The 19,770-nt window shown below is 36.0% G+C and overlaps 1 protein-coding gene across 1 annotated transcript in view; it reads right to left on the bottom strand.

The window, feature by feature from the left end:
* DNAH7 (dynein axonemal heavy chain 7) overlaps positions 1 to 19,770 on the bottom strand; it is a 285,950-nt gene that overhangs the window by 124,956 nt on the left and 141,224 nt on the right. Inside the window, exons 37-42 of the mRNA XM_020993533.2 lie at positions 17,257 to 17,425; positions 14,764 to 14,890; positions 13,442 to 13,661; positions 4,113 to 4,985; positions 1,648 to 1,877; positions 245 to 575 (exon numbers count right to left, since the gene is read on the bottom strand). Coding sequence (XP_020849192.1) covers positions 245 to 575; positions 1,648 to 1,877; positions 4,113 to 4,985; positions 13,442 to 13,661; positions 14,764 to 14,890; positions 17,257 to 17,425 — 1,950 coding nt within the window. The remainder of the gene's footprint in view (positions 1 to 244; positions 576 to 1,647; positions 1,878 to 4,112; positions 4,986 to 13,441; positions 13,662 to 14,763; positions 14,891 to 17,256; positions 17,426 to 19,770) is intronic.

Genomic DNA, 19,770 nt, shown 5'->3' with positions numbered 1-19,770 from the left:
AACAAATGTTAAATTATTTTATTTGGTTATTAAGGTTAGGGTTTTTTTTTTAAGGCAATTTGGGGTTAAGTGACTTGCCCGAGGTCACACAACTAGTAAGTGTCAAGTGTTTGGTCTGAGGCTGGATTAGAACTCAGGTCCTCCTGACTTCAGGGCTGGTGCTCTACCCACTGCACCACCTAGCTGCCCCATAAAGTTAGTTTTCACAAAGGTAAATGCATACATATTGCACCATTAGCTTTACCTGGGCTGTAAGAGTGTCAAGAGCAGCTAGAGCCGATTCCAAAATTGGCAAGGCTTCTGCTAGATCAGCATCACATTCATCCTTGATGGCTTTAGCAGCCATAGCTTGTTCATTTGCTACGGCTTCGTCAGCTTTCACTATCTTTTCAGTTTTGGCAACTTCTATGGACTCTTTCTCGATTATCACCATCATCTCATCAACTTCCTTGCTAGCCACCTTCAACTGAGGCTGCAGAGCTTCCAACTCATATTGCATTGTGGCTACTTGTGATGCAGCAGAGTCCAATTTCTCTAAGCCCACCTCATACCTCCTTTTCATTTTCATTACCTCACTGAAAGCAACCAGAAGAAAATAAGATCAGTTATACTGTAAGCTTTCTACAAATGTCATTCATCACCCCCATTGTTAATTTATGCTCATAAAATATTATTTCAGTTACTCCTGAGTTTCTCAGTCTTTTGTAAGGTCACAGGATAATATATTTAGAGCTGACCATTAAGTCTTCTACTCTCATTTTACATATAAGGAAACTAAGTCCAAGAGAGGTAAGTGACTTGACCAGGGTCATATTGCTAATGTGACTGAAGAAGGCTCTAAACCCATGTCTTCCTGATTTCAAGTCTAGCATTCTAAATACTGCTGCCTCTCATTACAATTGTCTTTTTAAAATTATTTTGTTTTTTTTTTGTTTGTTTTTTGTTTAAGGCAGCACATGATGGGCAATCTTTGAGATTTTCATCAACACTTACATAATAATTTTTCGAGGAGGAAATTATTTTCCATGACCTTGTCTTCAATCTTTCCATCCCTCTTTCTGGTTTGTTCCTTCTAAAACTCTTATTTATTCTCTTTAGGACTTCCATCTAAAATCGATCTCTGTCCTAACTCCACTCTTCATGGTTTTGATCAGTTTAATAAAGCATCATCTTTTACCCTAGACTCATTCCATTGTCTCTTATTCGCTTATCTCTTTGCCCTCTCACTATTCAGTACTGCTTATTATTGTACTTAAAGTCACCTATAGGGCTAGTCATGCTTTAGATCTCACCATCATCTCAAAATAGACCATGCTCAAGATCTTGAATTCTGAAAAGCTCCTCTCTGATCATAATATCCTGCCCTTCTATTTCTCCCTCTGCCTTATTTCTAAATATATTATTCATCTTCATTTCAAAATAAATAATTATATTTATTGAACTTTTCATTTAACTCATCTAACAATTTATAAAATATTAAATCAAAGCGGCATGATAGAAGCCACACATAGGAGGGTAAACATTACATTATAATCTATGAGCTAAACAGTTATTTGTAGTAAATTTATATTTATATATATGTACACATATAGGCAAACATATACATATGAGTTTAGATTATTTAACAAAGTAAAATTTTATTCTTACCTCCTTTTCTTTTTCAGTAAAGTTTTGAATGTGGAGATTAACTCAAGATAAGAAGTAGGAGTCACATAGTTGTGCCTTTGAAGTTCAGAATGGAAGGATTCGGATAACTCAATAGTGGAAGTATGGAAGCTTTTACACATATCAATACAGCCATTTCGTGTTTCTTCTGACATTTCAATATCTTGTAAGAAGCGTGAGGCAACTGCCTGTAGTGCATCTTCAGGCCATGTCTAATTTTAAGATAAAAAATGTAGTACTTCATCTAATTTAAGAAAATCTTAACAAAATGCTTAATATTTTTCTTCTAAAGAACAAATTTTAATTTTATTAGCATTAATAATACTTGAGTTCCTGGATATAGTTTTTTTTTTACTAAAAATTTAAATAAAAACTTTTATCAATAAAATTGGGACAGCCTGCTGACACAGGGTAATAGAGTGCCAGGCCGGAAGTCATGTGTTCAAATGTGGCCTCAGACACTTACTAGCTGCATGACCCTGTCCAAGTCATTTAACCCTGTTTGCCTCAGTTCCTCATCTGTAAAATGAGCTACAGAAGGAAATGGCAAACCACTTCAGTATCTTTGCTACAGAAACCCCAAATGGGGTCCCAAAGAGTCAGACACAACTGAAACAACTGAACAACAATAATTTTATCTAATTTAAGAAAATCTTGACAAAACTCTCAATATTTTTCTTCCATAGAACAAAATTTAATTTTATTAGCATTAATGACACTTGATTTTCTGAATACAGTTATATGAATTTTTTACTGAAAATTTAAATAAATACTTGCATCAATGTAACTAGTAATAATTTATGGATAAACATGTCTCTATTTTGATTGAAAACCTAATTGTAAGCTTACTTGTATTAGCAGAATTATTATTACTCAGCTTTCTCTCTATGTAACAATAAAAATATTCTTTTTATGGTGTGGCTGGGTCCACAAGTCTACTATTTAGGAGAAAACCTTGGTGAAATTATTTGGCCTTGTTTTTGGGACAATTCCTAGTTGGAGAAGTTAAAGGTGGACTGGATAAAAAGGAACAAAACTGAATCTTAGTTTCTACCGGGGAGTAGCACTTTTAGCAATAGGATGACTTGATAGATTAGGTACCTAGTGAGAGACTGCTGTTCATGGAAAACATGGTTATAATCTTTAGGAGAATAAAAAGGATGGGGCAGAAAAAATTTGTGCTTTTGCTATTTTTTGGTACTGGCTTCTCTGTTTCTCTCTCTCCCCCTTAGGCCTTAGTCATTGTCATTATATTTCTAATTTTATGTCTAGGGCATCATACTAGTGTTTAGTGTTATCAGCTCATACATATTTATGCATAGTTGTATACACTATACCTACACTTATCCATCTCTCTCTTTTTTTTTAACATGCTTCAAATATAAAGTGATATGTATGTCAGCAAACCTGGCAAATTAAGTGAGCTGAATGGACAATGAGAGATTAGCCATAAGAACTGACATCAAATATGATGGGACTAATGTCAGGAGACAAGGTGTTTAAGTATGCAGAATCCCAGACATAATAAATAGGGAATAAGAATATAAGGATCTGTTTCTAACAATAAACCAGTGATCTGTTCAGTAAGTGGACAAGAGGGCAGGGAGTGGTCCTTAGAATAGATGGGGTCAGGAAGACTGTTCAGTGGGTCATGAGGGCTAACTTGGGTAGGATTAGCATGTTACCAGTAGAGGTAAGGGCACCTATCCTTAAGTCTGTACAGGAAGGTTGTGGGTCATGACAACTGATGTTTTAGAAGGCATATATTGATAGAGTTTTCAAATTAAGGAATTACAGTAAAAGCTGAATTCTGTAGCTACTTTAAATGCCTACAATTATTTACTGCATATAGTTGGTCCACAGTGGAATGTTAATCAGCTTATAGCAGCTTGTTTTGCACTTACAAAGATTGCTTGAAATGTATCATTATTCTTATAACAATACCACAAGGGATATACAAAATTAGAGATTGGGGAAGTGTCAAACAACTATGTTCCTGAGGACATATGTACAAGAAACAGTACCAAGTTTTTAAGTGGTGGTAGGGTCATGAAACCCAGGGGATAGCTGCAAACAGGCTTCATCAGATTATTTAGGAATTGGAAGTGATATTCCCCATCTTTACACATAAACACCCAAGAGAAAATTTTCTTGGAAAATTATATAGCTGGGACAAAAGGGAGAATTAGGGTAATTATTTTTGCATATTTATACTCAGTGAAATTTTTGTTAATATAGTAACTTTTGTGATTAAAAAGGGATTTGTGGATAATTTCCTTATTATCTTGATTTCTCAGATGAGAATCTGAGAAAACATTTTTTAATTTTGGCTTTACCTTACCAGGACATTTTGCTAAAATGACTTTTATGTGATAGGAAACTATAACACAAAGAAGACTTGAGCTTCTACAGATGAACATGAAAATTTAAAATTTATAAAACAATACCTGAAACCAGTCAATGGTGCAGCAATTAACAAGAGCTGGAAATTTTCGAAGACGATTACGGAATGCATCTCCAATTGGACTCATGGCCAGGACTACATGGAGTTGATCTCGACAGCGATCAATGAACATGTTAAAAAGAGCTATGGGACTACCATCTGTTTGCTTTGTTCTATCCCGCTGGCGATCTATCTGACGCATTTTTTCACATATTTCTTGTTTTTCATCTACTGCAAAAAGATTTGGAACTTCCCCTGCATTTAGCAAATTGTTAATATCTTCCAGAAATGATTCTTTTTTAATCTGTGTATCTGTAAACAAGAAAACACCTTGCATCTCTCCTTCAGATGATTTCCTTAAGACGACTTTTAAATCTTCATGCCACTCATGAGTACCATAGCTTTTGGATATTTCAACCTGGAAAACTGTATAATCAGACATATGGGCAGCTAACCGGGTGACTGATTGCCTACCACTGCCTCCAACACCAACCAGAAGAGCGTGACTTCGAGGTTGCTTAAGAATCCTGGAAATTCTGCTTATATGTTCTATGGCAAACCTGAATAATACAAGCTGCATGGTTTTTTTAGTCATATTATTATATTCATCAAGATGACCTTCAACCACAACTCGTAGATTGTCCACATCACTGATTTCCCTATAAGTAGTGTCTTCCCTTTTGGGATCATGGAAATCACAAAACATTAAACTGCGTAAGTCATCTTCTTCCACCACTCCATCACCATTAAAGTCCAAAGCTTTAAAAAGCTCATGAAAATTTTCTCCCATTTTAGTTTCTATCATTTTCTCAATATGACCCACAAGCCAAGCTCTATCTGTGTGATCTAGTAGACGATCATAATATACTCGAAGTACCTAAATAATAAATAATAAAAAAGAAAATATTCAGTATCAAATATTGTTATTTTGTTTTATTGGTACTTTAATAAGGTTAATCTAAAGAAAGGATCATGGAAAAATTCAACAAAATTCCCATAGGTTTAAAGGAACATTTTCCCCACTAAATTTCTTTTCAAGTACCTCACTGTGGTTTGGAAGTGACCTTGGGTTTCCTAAGATCACTTCAGCTGAGTGAAAGATCCAGTAGGTCTTACCAAGTTATAGAAAGGCTAGTATAGGCCTAGTGACAAACATGTGTCTTGTCATTCAACAGCCAGATTATTAAGTATGGGAAGGCTGGCTCATAAGCAGAAGGCTGACCACTAGGTGATGAATTTTTTAATTCATGAAATCTTTGTTGAATAAATGGAACACATTGATGAAATCGCAGACCTCCATAGTGCTAACTTGATATTTAATTTAAAGTATACACAAATAAACATAAGCATTTACCAATTATCTCAAAATATAAAATTTGTGAGTATATGTTCACAAATGCTGAAAATAAAATCATTAATTCCTAGGTTAATATGTGGTTAGAACTCTAATCGCCTTTAGAGATCATATCTAGTCAAAGACTTTGCACAGATCTGGAAACTGAGGACTAAGGAAGACGTGTCCTAAGCTACATATTTATTAGCACAGTTGGAACTAGAACCCAAGGTCTCTTGACAATCCTATATCAAAGTACAACTTTCTATCAAGACCTAAAACTCTGAGGAAATTTTTAAAAGATTTAAAGATATTTAATCATAACCCTTATACTATAAGTAAAAATGGAAATAAAAAATAGGTTGCACTATGCTTGGTCAATCTGATGACCAGAAGAAATGAACGCTCTTATTAACTGGCAATGACTAAAAGTCACTCTCTGTTCTTAAATAGAGAACCAGGAAAGACACAATAGGCAAAGGATACAGAGAAGAAGAGAAAAAGAAGAGCGATACATTAGTACCATAAACAGAGATTAGAATTGGTGATAGGAGTATCTCTCAGGGTCACATAGACAAAATGTTGGAGGTAGGACTTGAACCAGGAAGCTCTCTAAACACTACATTGCCCCCTCTCTCCTACTCTTCCTCTGTCTCCAACACATGCAAACTCAACAGGACATGTCACCCGGAGACATGTCATCTGGCCAAAATTAATTTCATTACTTTATTTTTCTAGTATGGATGGTTTGACCAATCTCCTTTGCATCCCTGCGTGTTTAATTGAGGAGTCTTTGTAGGGTTCCAAGGTTGATGCAATTAATAGGAATGAATCATCTGCAAACGGAAGCATTTGAAGAACTTCACCACTGATGCATGTATAAACTAATTTTATAAACCTTTTTAGCGATAAGAAAGCAGGAATATGAGTCAGTAGATACTGGTAGCTTCATAGTCACTTTTTTTTGGTAGAAGCACTATTTCTGATTATTTTTTCATCCTTTTGGAATCTTCACTTCACTGAGATATCTTTAAAATTGATTTAATGATGGCATACAACTGTGCTATAAGAAATGACGAGCTTGTTGATTTTAGAAAAACATGGATAGACCTGCATGAAATAATGAAGAGGAAAATGAACAGAACCAAGAGAATATTGTATACAGTAACAGCAATATTGTTTTAAGAACATGCATAAGTCATTTTGGCTATTATAAATAGCCAAATTAACTACAAAGAACCTATGAAGGAAGATGCTATCTGCATCCAGAAAAAGAACTGATAAATAGAAATATGTATAGAATGATTTTACATATATGTACATATTTATGTCTAATGGTAGCTGAGTGGGAGGGGAAAGGAAAAAAAGGAATTTACATGATAACATTATTATGTATTTAAAAGGAATAGCAAGTTATACATAATAGATTTGCAGTTTAATGCAAATCATCTTTTTAATTCTACTGTTATGGAAATGTTTGTTTTATTGCACTAATTAAAAATAAAAATAAAAATTGATTTCTGAGTATCTTAAAATTTTGTGTCCTCAAGAATTTATTTGCTCTAGGTCCAATTTCTCTTTCCAGTTTTATCTAAGTGACATTGATATTGCTTCAAATAGTATATTGGTACTGAGATAGCACAATTTAATCATTGTTGTTCCACATATCACTGCAAAGAAAAATAGATCACTACAGAAATATGGCAGATCTATTGCATTTCACGCATTTGTTGTGTGCCTTTCAGTTTCACAAATGCTCTTGGAATAATCTAGACTAGCTGGATCCCACATCAAGCTCTCTGCAGGCTCACTTTCTTCTTGACTACTTTTTGCTTTGTTTGATGACATTGCTCAGCTTCTGTCATACTTGTCCAAAATGTTTTATAAATGTGTTTGTACTCTCCACTGATGTTTCCCTTGGCTGCCATGTCTCTACTTGGCAAGAAGATTAAAATTCACTCTCTTAGGTTCTTCCATCCTTTTCAATGCTGTAATTGTTTTAGATTCTCTTCTTTTTTAGAAACTCTTTTAATAAACTGTGACCAGTAGATTCAGTGTCTTAATATTGTCCCCCCTTTTTTTTTCAGCTCAAAATTTTTCTGGATTGATAGCTTGCTTAACAGGCCAGGCCAGAGCTGCTATAATACCACAGCATATTTTCATCTCTATCTTTCCCCCATCCCCCTAATTTGACATTTTCTTTGACATTTACTCTCACTAACTGATGATATGACTCCTCATAACTAACTTAAATGATTGTAGTATCTATAACCATTTATTTTTTTTCTGTTAAGATACTGTTAATTTTATTTCTTCAAATGTTGCCAGAGAAGACCAAGACCAATGCCTTCTGATTCTCTTCTTGAATAAAGGTATTGCTGCTGTAGATGCATGAAGCTTCTACAAGGCATGAGTATTCTACAAGTCTCTGGCCTCTTATTTATTGATCCTAAATCATAGTAGCCAAGTCAGAGAGTAAGAGCCAAAAAAGATAAATTATTCAATGTGTTCTGTTTTTAAAAAGGCGAATTTTTGTGTAATTATCTTATAAACATTTCTGTCAAAAAAAGGTTCAATGTTAGGTATCTGGGAAATTCATTTATTCAGAACACCTCATTTAATCCAACACACACTGATTAAGCATTTATCATGTACAGGGAACTCTGCTAGGTATAAGTTATACCAAAACAAAGAGCAAACAGTCCCTGGCCCTGAGGAACTTACAAGTTACATAATAACAGGAATTAGTGTACAATAAATGACTGTCACTACAACGTAAACTTCATGCTAGCACCTAATCTTTGTATCCATCCCAGCACTAGCACAATGCTCTGTAAGCACCCAGGAAGCACTTAATAATGTCTTTAGTCTGATTTGTTCATGGCCTTGCTAAATGATTAGATGAGTCATCTCATCGATTATCCAGCCAGTCATTTACTAAGACCATAATAGAATGAGACAAAGGACAGGGGAATTTTAATGGAAGAGTGGAGAAGAAAGGAAAAGGGAAAGTATAAAAAATGAAGTGGTATTCAGGGAGAATGAAATTGAATGGAAGAAGAGAACGGGCACTCCTGAGGAGTTGGGGAAAGTGCATGGGTATTGGGTATCTTGGTGAAATTAGTGAAAAAGGTGAAGTGTAAAATGAAGGGGGAAGGAGCCAAATATAAACATCCTGATAGGCAAAACAGAAGAAGCAAGAAAAGTGTGGCTAATTGTACCTGCAAAAACCGTTGATATTTCTATATAGCCCAAAGCTATATGCACCTAAAGTATTTAGTCAGTTATTCTGTTAATAACATTTATTAAGCCCTTACTGTGTGTCAGGCACTGTGCTAAGTACTGGTATTATGAAGAAAGGCAAAAACCAGAGTCTCTGCTCCCAATGAGCTCAAATCCTAATGGGGGCTACAGTACGTAAATAAGTCTGTACATACTAGCTACATAAAGTGCAATTAGAAGGTAAAGTGGTACAGAAATGGTGGGTGGGTGGTAGGATGGAGGACTAGGAGAGGCCTCTTGCAGAAGGGAGAAATTAAGCCAAGCCTTGAAGGAAGCTAAAGAAATTAGGAGCTGGAGGTAAGGAAGTAGTGTAGTCATGAAGGGCAGCCAGTGCAAATAGAGTGGGAAGATGGAGAATCGTGTGAGAATAGTGAGTGTGCAGTATAACTAGATCATAGAAGGTATAGAAGAGAGTAGTATAGTCAGAAAGATACTTAACAAAAGGAGATAGGATAACCACTGTTACTAAATAATGCTTGTGACCAGGACCTTTACAATAAAGGGAACTCAGCTCAACATTATGTAAGCAGAACAATAGAAAGGCAGGTCAGACTTTCATAACAGTTCCCTGAAAGTGAACCAGTCAGTTGACAAGCATTTATTAAACACATATCATGAGCCAGCTACTCTATTAATCATTGTGGATACAAAGAAGGTGAAAAATAGACCCTGCCTCCAAGCTTATTTTTTAGTGGAAGAGGCAATGTATAAATTAGATATACATAAGATATCTATGGAGTAGGTGGAAGATAATCGGACAGGGAAAAACATTAGCAGCCATTGGGGATGGATGGTGGGTAGGAGGTAGACTAGGGCAAGCCCCCTGCAGAAGATGGACTTTGAGCTAAGTCCTAATGGAAGTCAGGGAAGCTAAGAGGTAGAGGTCAAGGACACAGTATTCCAGGCATGGAAGAAAGCCAGGAAGAAGGACCAGTTAGAATGTAATTAGAAATAGTCCCGGTGAGAAGGAATGAGGGCCTGAATTAGCATTGTAACTGTGTGAATGGAGAGAAGTAGGGTGGGACATATGAGAGATGTGAGGGTAAAAATGACAAAGATTTGGCAATCATACGGATATGAAGAGTGAGCAAGAATGAAGAGGAGAAGGTGACACAGAGGTTGTGAGTCTGAATGACTGGGAGAATGGAAGTGTCCTCAACAGTAGTAAGGAAGCTCAGAAGAGGGGAGAGTTTCTTGGAGAAAGATAATGAGCTCTTGTTGGGACATGTTAAACTGGAGAAGTCTATGGAACATCCATTTTGAGATGAGTTAAACAGGAGGCAGTTAGTGGTACATGACTATCTCTCAGAAGAAAGCCTAGAGATGGATGTATAGATTTAGGAATCATCTGCTTAGTGATGATAATTTAACCCACAGGAGCTGATAAGATCACCAAGTGAGATAGCATAGAACTAAAAGGAACCCATACAGAGCCTTTTGGGGGACAATCACTATAAATGAGCATGACATGGATAAAGAATTAGCAAAGGACACTGAGGTGATCAATGGCATCAAAAAGCTATAGAGAGGTCAAAAGAAGGTCAGGATTGAGAAAAGGCCATTAGACTTAACAATCAAGGGATCACTGGTAACTACATGCTCTTCTTATGCTCTTCTTGGACTCCTCTCTTGCAGGAAGAAAAACCAGGGGACAACTGTATCCCTTGGTTTCTCTCATGCATCTGTGACTAAACCTACAAAAATGCCATTAAGCACATTAAGCACCAAAAAGAGGTTGACCAGAGGATATAATGTATCTGATCTGTGCTTTCTGAGGTTATTTGTTAGAAGAATTTTAATAGGTGATGGTATATGACCTGACTCACTTAATTTTACCTAGCGCCATGCCTCTGTGTCCTTACAAAAAATGCTGAACATCAAAAATATACTCAGTCTAGTTTTTGTCTACATAGCACTGGCCAATGAATTGAATGTACCAATTAACTGTTTTGGAATCATATAGATATAATCTGAGTATCAGTTAAATGGGAAGTAAAAAGTTCTAAGAATTTGAGTCCATAAAAATATCTCACCTTAATTAAAATAAAATCTGAAAACTTTAATAAAATCATAATAGGTAATCCAAGTCATTAAATGTACAAGCAAGAGTTTCTAAATAAAAATTAAGCCTAAACTAAAATGTGTACTTAATTTTTCACTTTGTATTTATTAGTATAATTATTATAGATTATAATATTAATTCAAAATATTTATTGAAAATTTACTATAATCCAAGGAAATATGCTGAGACATTTTTTAAAAAGAATAAAATGTCATCCCTGTTCTCATGGAGCTTACAACTTTCCCTCTTTGAGATACCTGTAAAGCAATTCCTCATTGTTTCCAAGATTATATACTCCAGTACAGACTTCTTCAGTTTGCTCTTTGTTTTGTTCAGCTACTCTTCCATAAAAGCCATTTTTACTTTTTTGTATAGTACACTGAGGGTCCAAGTGTGGTGGGTGGTTCCTTTGTTGATTCTGATGAAAACAGACCATCAAATAAATACTGACCTATTTGTCCCATGCTACAATTCTTCGTCGTCCTTCAGTTAGTTCCTTACATGCATGCTCTTGGGATATTGTGTTTCATTGAGCATTACATGAGATAATGAATGCAAATACAACACATTGCAAAGCTCAAAGTAATATATAAATGTGAGTTGTCATTATTTTGGTCTCCAAGTTTCTGTGAATTTTTTTTTACTTCTGCTTTTTGCTATTCCAAAAAGAAATATTGCTCATAATATATCACCATGCTCCTCAGTAGTATTTTATAAATTAGTTTGTCTTCCAAATAGTGTTGTCCTAGGCCTCAATCTCTCACGACGTGGCAACGATACTGTGTATTTGTTGAATAAGTTTGTGTCTGGGCTTCTTTTAATCCTCCATGATTTTATATTGATTAAGACTTTTTCTAAGAAATGGTGATACTACAGGGGAATATCTTGGCTTTTTTCTATTTCTCAATTTTCAGCATCAATGGCTCAATAGAATAAAGTCAGACTGACCACGTTTCATAATTTGATGTTGATTTTGACCTTCACTCTAATTAGTTACTGGTTTGACAGTAATATAGGCATCTGATTCGAATACAACCATTTACTTCCTAATTATTAAGAGGCAGTCAATTTCATTGTTTTGAATTTTGTGTGGAGAGTCATTTGCTTTATCAAATGAGACAGCTTGGTAACATAATAGCCACTTAATACATGCTTATTCCCTTCCCTTGCCATGTCTAGTCTTGCAACACTTTTCTGGTAGACATGAGACCTCTGAGTAATTTACAAGCTTTTGGCCTCTTTCATTTCTCAAACCTGAGCCATATTTTCCAACGATTTTTTTGCCATCCTCTTTTATACCCAGCTTTTTTCACTGAGGTAACCAAGTATCAAATTCTAAGTTGACTTGGTTTAAACGATTTGGCAAAATCACCGTAAACTTCTTATCCTCAGTATTAGATGTTACTGCACAAGCTACAATTACCTTTTTGAGGAACTTTTTGCTTAGGCTCACCACAAAAAAATTAAGACAAAAAGAACAAGCATCTCACAAAATGTTTCTTGAAACAAGTCCACCAACTTCATTAACCTTTCTAAAGAGAACATTGGACCCTTCCTTCCATGTAGCTACAACGTTTTTTTCTTCTGCTTTTGTTTGTCATAAGAAAAATCTATTGATTTTTTTTTCAGTTTGGCTCAGTTCTTCCAATAAGAGGTTGATATGTTGTTTGTTGGTCATTGGACAAAGGTGAGATATTTAACATACTGCTAGTTAAGTTACTATGTATAGGTAGCCTAAAAATGGTGCAATTCTTGGAACCCATTGCCCTTTTCTCTGTCACTCCATCATTGTCAACATGGGGAAAGGGGGGGGGGATGCACAGGGAGGGCCATTTCAGAGTTTTCTTTGTTTTCTTGATTTGGCCACAGCCAAAAAACCTGTCAGCTAGTGGGAGGACTCTCCATTTGTCAGCTAGCTTAGCTTATTCTAGGAAAGGCAAATATGGTTGGTCACTGGGACAAAACTCGTATCCTTTTCAGCACTGGAAAATTTTCCAGGGCTTATAGTCCACTGACATAGGATTCAAGGGTCACCTCCATACCACAATGAGGAATAACAATAAGTCTTTTCTCCATTAAACTATAAGATCTGAAAATTCAGTTTAATAAGAAATATTCATTAAGCACATATATACAAGGCACTGTGCATTAATGAAGAGTAGGTTGCTCTGCAATTCTATTACCACTCACTGCTACACTTCAACAACGCGAATACGTACATTAGTAAAAGCAGCTTATATAATAAAATTGTTCCTTCTCCAGAGCTAGATTAATTAGAAGTCAAACCAAAAGAGTTAATATTTTTAAAGAGACTGTAAGAAGCATCATTTACATTCTAAGAATCAATAGGAAGGATGGAGGAAATTTCAGAGAAGAAAAAACAGTAATTTCAGACATTTATTACATGCATACCACACCAAAACATTCCAATGAAAAGGGAAAACTTCTGTCACTTGAAGGTTTTGTTTTCACGATGAGAACTACACACTTCATCCTTGTGTCCTCACAGTGCCTAGCACAATACCTTGCAAATAGTTATTACTCAAGGCATCTTTGTTAAATGAGTGAAGTCGAATGACTGAATTTTTCATCTCAGTGTTCCAGTACAAATGATCTTTGCCTAGTATCATCAAACTTCTGTCACATTAAAATTTACCTCATGTACCCAAAGGCGCTTAATTGTACTTTGGTCTTCTGTACTTTCAGGTCTTGACAAACAAACACCCTGAATGACACGAGAGAAATCACGGAGGTTGAACAGGTAGTGTGATTTAGTTGGAGTTGGTAAAAGATTCTTCATTGCTTCCTTATATACAACCATAGTGCTAATGACAATCTGGTCAGTCAATTCTGAAAACTCTGATGGGAAGCTGTAGCTAAATAACATAAGAATATATATATTCTTAATATAAGTATAACAAGAACACAGGGTACACTGTACTGTTAAAACAAAAATGGAGATACTTGATGATGGTAATGATATATTTATTTCTGAAGAGTTCAGAGTCTTTCTCTCCCAAAGCAATAGGGCCAATACCAATAATAATGATAATGATAATATTTTGTTTCTTTCAAAGCTTTTTCAAATTTGTACTCTTACTCTACACTCATGGCAATCCTAGAAAATCAGTAAGGCATATACTATTTTCATTTTATGTAACTTACTCAAGGTCACTAAGATAGTGAGCTATAGAACTAATAGATAAGAAACCAGACTCTGCCTGACCCTGAAGTCAGAACTTTTCCCAATAATGCAATATTTCCTTCTATGGCACAGTTGTAGCTAATTCTCTGCGATGAAAATTTGTCAGAAGGTAGGTCTGATAAAAGAAAGAGAAAAAGAAGAAGGATGGTAGGATTTAAAGCTGGAAAGGATTTTATAGATGATTTTGAATGTTCTTCCTGATTTCACAAATGACGGATATTAAAGGGCTTCCTAAACTCACCCAAATAATTAACAGAATTAGGCCTATAACTGAGGTACTCTGACTCCAGATCCAGTGATTGAGAGAGAGGGGGAGGGACAGGTGGGGAAGAGAGAGAGGAAGGGAGGAAGACAAAGAGAAAGGGAGAGAGAGAGAGAGAGAGAGAGAGAGAGAGAGAGAGAGAGAGAGAGAGAGAGAGAGCCAGAGAGAGAGAGAGAGAGAGAGAGAGAGAGAGAGAGAGAGAGAGCGCGCACCAGAAAGGGAGAGCCAGAAATCATAAATGTGTAGGTGGAAGATTAGTTTTTAAGGACTGACTCTTTGTTCTTGTGGGATCCCTCAGGAGCCAATACAGCTTCCTTCTTCACCATTATCTCTGAGTTAATCTGAGAGATGGCCATAGTTATGGACCACTAGGGTAGCCCAACCTAACATATATTTATGGTTAAGGTGTCTTCATGATGAATTCTGTGCCACTTATTTTAGAACTCCAGGAAACTAGTTTCATGGGGTATCCATGGATTTTACAATTCTCCATGGGAAGAAGTCTACTTACCAAATGTTGAAATGCCAGTTTAAGATTCTAGAGAAAATTGTATACATGGCAGTATCATTAAATTCATTAATGGTGATTACATTAAAATGCCGCTTGAATCGAGGTGTGACTGGGTTTCTCCCACCACCTATATATCAGAAAGTCCAATGTTAATAATAAAATGAAAGGTTCTAAGTTCTCATTTAATTTTTAAGATTTTACATGATGAAGAAACTTGCCAGATGGTAAAATTTACACAGCATAGACTGAAGTGAAGGGTAAACAGCCATCTAATCAATTTTAGCAGAGTTGACTGAGTCTGGATAACTTTGGACTGTGGGATTGTTTTCACTTCATCAGAATAATTGGCATCTGCAGTTATGTGGACTTTGTCTTAGGTTAGGTTAAAATCTCCAGGGGAAATCAGACCTAACAGACAAATTCACTAGTTTTGTTTTTCATAGTACATTTACATGGCTAATTAGAGACCAGAATCATCAAATTATCCCTTAAACCTGCCAGTGAATAAGACCAAAATCCAATTTGTCTATATTTATGTAGCCAGAAACTCAGCATATATTCTCATTCTCCAAACTCCCCACAAAGTGAATTTCCTTGAGATGTGATCAAGTAGTTTGTATGATTACCTAATTTTACTCATCAAATGTTATAAAAAGAATAAATTATCAAAATGTGAGGCCTTAACATCTACTTCAGATACTTAAAATAAATACCTAATACCTTACTGTATATAATTGATACATATTTGTTTCAGAAAATATTTTAAAATTACATCATACTTTGTACACACTGGAGAAATTTGTTAAAGTAATCTTTTGGCAAATCTTTTTGAAAAGGATTTTTAAAATATATCTTTTGTATAAATTTTTGTGTAAATGCAAATTATAAAAATGCAAATTTACAACTATCAGGTTTGTGTAAAGAATGGTATACTTATACTTTATTAGTACAGTTGAACCTTGAGTAACATGGCAGTTATATTCCTGAAAAACATGACAAAACAAAATCATGTTAACTGAATGAATTAAATCTATGGATTTAATAAAAGAGAGCCTAAAGGGACCTTGCTCATGCCTTCCTTCCAACTCCTGCCCTACTTCATAGATGAGAGATCTTATGCCACTTGTCCAAGTTGCCACAGTAAGTGGCAAGGTCAAATTTACTCCCGGTCCTTTAACTCCAAATTCAGTTCTCTTTTCACTGTACCATACGTACTTTTGGAAGTCATGTGCATGTGTACCCTATAGAAACACAGCTTGGTGCCTAGCTGCGTGCAGGAAGTTTTCTAGCCTCAGCTTTTTCCTCTTTCTTCCCTTACAGAGACCAGACAGGAACTAAGCTCTCTCTTCAGAAAATATGGCTTTAGAAGTGGTAGAACCCTGTGGCCACAGCCTGACATGATTATTCTGAATAGCATAAAAAGAGGGGGGATGGAAGCTTAGAGGGAGTCCGTAGAACTGGGAGTGTATCTCTAGTCAAAAATATCTTGCACATACATTCCACCAATTAGATACATATTTGGGTCAACAAGCTTCTGTTTGCAAATACACCTATGGTGAGTGAGGCCTAAGCTTATTGGTCATTCATACTGTTGATCACTTACTCTGAATCACTTTAACCAGATTAGCTAAAACTTAACTGAGCTTAAAAAAATGGTGAACTGAGCTCTGTGGAACGTGATTTTTTTTTTTAATTGGGAAGGAAGGAAACAGAAGTGTAACTGTGAAGAATGGAGTGCTCCAAGCAAGAGCAGGTTTTAGGGAAGCCACAACGATGAGCTTTGGACAGACTTAGGAGGCAGCATGAGTGTGCTGGGTGCCTGAGAAGGATGAAAAAATGAGTATCAGAAGGTAGGAAGAAGATAAAGAAAGGCTTCCAAAAACAATCTTGGTCAACTTTGCAATTCTGCTTAGGCCTCAGTGATGGCAACAGGGCCACTGAAAATCATCTACGAATTGATAATATCTAGCACATCACGTAAACATAAATCATGATACTATGTAAATTAAAATATTAATCAATGGGAGTACTTGTGGGGAGCTGATGGGTAGTAGCAGATGAAAAAGAAAAAAGAAGCACCAGTAAAACATTAAAAAATGTACAGAAAAGAGCAGAATTCTGGAAATTCAAAAGAGGATGCAGATAAGCAGGGCAATTTTGGTATTACTGTGTTAAAATTTAATGGAGATTTTCAAAACTACATAATAGAAATTCACAGTTTCCTATATAACCCCTTTATGTTGTTCTCTGGATACTGAAATGTTAATGCTGATTGATGTTTGTTAAGCTATAATTAAAAAATTAAACATTAAACAAGCACATATAAACATATACAGAGGCGGGGAGGAAAGCTCACATACAACCAATGTACAAATGAATCAGTGAACTTCCAACCTGTCAAATGTGGGAGGAGAGGTGGGTTAGGGAAATTATATTCTCTGCAGGATATTATGTTTGTTTGTTTTTTAAATTGCAAATTTAGAGAAAACTTACCTGGAGGTCCCATGGCACACATGATTTGAATGTCCACTAGTTTAATCATGGAGCAGTCTTTAAGATCATACCAGTTCCAGTGATCTAACCACTGGCGAAGTAATTCAACTGGTGGCTGAGCACCATATACTTCCCGAGCTGGCATGTTTACATCATCTACAAAGACAACCTAAAAATTATAATTAAAAATATGAGATCCTAGACTATACCCCAAATTTCAGAATTAATGTACTATTTCTAGACAAATACATCTTCTCGTTTTTGTTTAGATGTACATACTGTTCCTAGACAAATATTTCTTCTTGTTTTTGTTTAGATGTATATACTATTTCTAGACAAATATCTCTTCTTATTTTTGTTTAGATGTGCAGAGAAAAATCTTGCAGTACATGAAGTATACCACTCCTTTGCTCAAAAAAAACTTCAATGGCTCCCTATTAACTGTAGAACAAAATATAAATTTGTTAACCTAGCATTTAACGCTGGCACTTAATGCAATTTGGCTAAAACCTGTCTTTAGAATCTTGTTTTATATTACTCCTTTTCACATATTCTCCATTTCAGTCAAACTAGACTTCTAGCTGCTCCTAAACTTGACAGTCCATCTTTCTGCCTCTACCTATTCATATAAGTTGTCCAATCCCCTACTCCCTTGCCTAGAACAACCTCTTGCCTCATCTGTACTTCTCAGAATCCTTTTATTTCAATCTTAAATTCAGCTGCCACTTATGTTATACAGCCTTTTCTGTTTTTCCCAGGTGTTAATGCTCTTTTCTTCCTCAAACTACTTTGCATTACTCTTATCTGTGCAAGTGTTATGCACTCCTGAAAGAAAGAATGGAAACTCTTTGAGGATAGTTACTGTTTCATTTTTGTCCTGCTATCTCCATAACTAGCACAGTGTCTTGCTAGTAAAAGTAACTACTTGGGATCATAAAATCTATGATTTACAGTTGCAAGTCACTTCAGAGCCATCTAATCCAATCCCATCATTTTACAGATGAAGAAACTGAGGCCCAAAGGGATTAGTGGCTTGCCCAAGGTTACAGAAGAATTAAGTGACAGAAATGGGATTTGAACCCAAGTCCTGTGCTCCAAATCCAGTTTCCTTTCCACCATATTATGCTGCCTCTAAGAAACTCATTAAAAAAAAACAACAGGAAAAATGTGAAGTTCTGTGTTTTTGTAAACCTCTCATTCCATATAATGATTACTTCAAACCTTTCCCTCTCTCAAAAGCCCACTCCACATTTAAAGCAAAGAAGCCCACTATTTCATGGGGAAAAACTAGAATAACTCTTTTAACTCTCTTCAACAGATACTCGCAATAAATCAGCATCTTCACTCATTTTCTCCTTTGTCAATCCTATCTTGGAGGATGAAGGGTCCCTACTCCTTGTTAAGGCCAGGTCTCCTATGTGTCCTTCCCCTCCTTTTCCAGTACCTTGTTCCATTATCACCTCTCTCTTATGCATTTTTAACCTTTCCTTCTCCACTGACTGCTTTTCATCAGTCTATAGAGTTATGTATTCTAGTTTCTTTAATCCTAAAAAAAAAGCCTTCCCTCCACCTGTCACTGTTATATATTTAGAAATGTAGGCTATGCCAACTGTTCTCAATTCCTCTCTACCTAATTTTCAACCATTTACAGACTAGTGTCCATCCCAACTACTCTAGTGAAACTATTTTTTCAAAAATAGCTAATAAGTAGGTAGGTAGATAGACACAAAGATAGACAGAAAGAAAAAAAAGAAAGGAAGGAAGGAAGGAAGGAAGGAAGGAAGGAAGGAAGGAAGGAAGGAAGGAAGGAAGGAAGGAAGGAAGGAAGGAAGGAAGGAAGGAAGGAAGGAAAGAAGGAAGGAAGGAAGGAAAGAAGGAAGGAAGGAAGGAAGGAAGGAAGGAAGGAAGGAAGGAAGGAAGGAAGGAAGGAAGGAAGGAAGGAAGGAAGGAAGGAAGGAAGATAAAGATAGGTAGAATATTTATTAGGTTACTATGTGTCAGGTACTTTACTAAGCTTATAACATCACTGAATCTAGTAGGTTTTCCTGAATCCTCATCCTCCTTGACCTATCTGTAGCTTTTGACACTACTGACTGCTAGGGACTGTTTAATAAAGTAGATGAAGCTGCATTACACGTCAAGTTGATGCTCATGCTTATTTGATAGGAATTGCTACAAGGAAGCAGACTTAACAAGATGAATCTTTTCTTGCAAGGATTTTCAGTGTCAATCAGGAGAACAGGAGATATATCAACGTGGCCACAGGATGATTTCAGGACCTCAAACCCTATACAAGCCACTAGATGTGTGTACAGAGGTCTTGACAGTCAACATAAAATGCAGACTCATTTCAGCTAGGTCCTAGGCATCCCTCCACTGGAGAAAATATGGTATTTATTTGAAGAAAGGAACAAAGTAACCATTAGGAGCTGACGGCTGTGAGCATGTGGGAAAGAAGCTACAAGGAAAGATTCAGGAACAAGTGTGAGGGACACTGGAATTATAAAGGGTCAT

The sequence above is a fragment of the Phascolarctos cinereus genome, unplaced genomic scaffold (genome assembly GCF_003287225.1).
Source record: "Phascolarctos cinereus isolate Bilbo 61053 unplaced genomic scaffold, phaCin_HiC Scaffold_726;HRSCAF=1367, whole genome shotgun sequence".
Taxonomy (NCBI): domain Eukaryota; kingdom Metazoa; phylum Chordata; class Mammalia; order Diprotodontia; family Phascolarctidae; genus Phascolarctos; species Phascolarctos cinereus.
The sequence above is the reverse complement of the archived record's forward strand: the minus strand, read 5'-3'. Positions and strand labels throughout refer to the sequence as shown.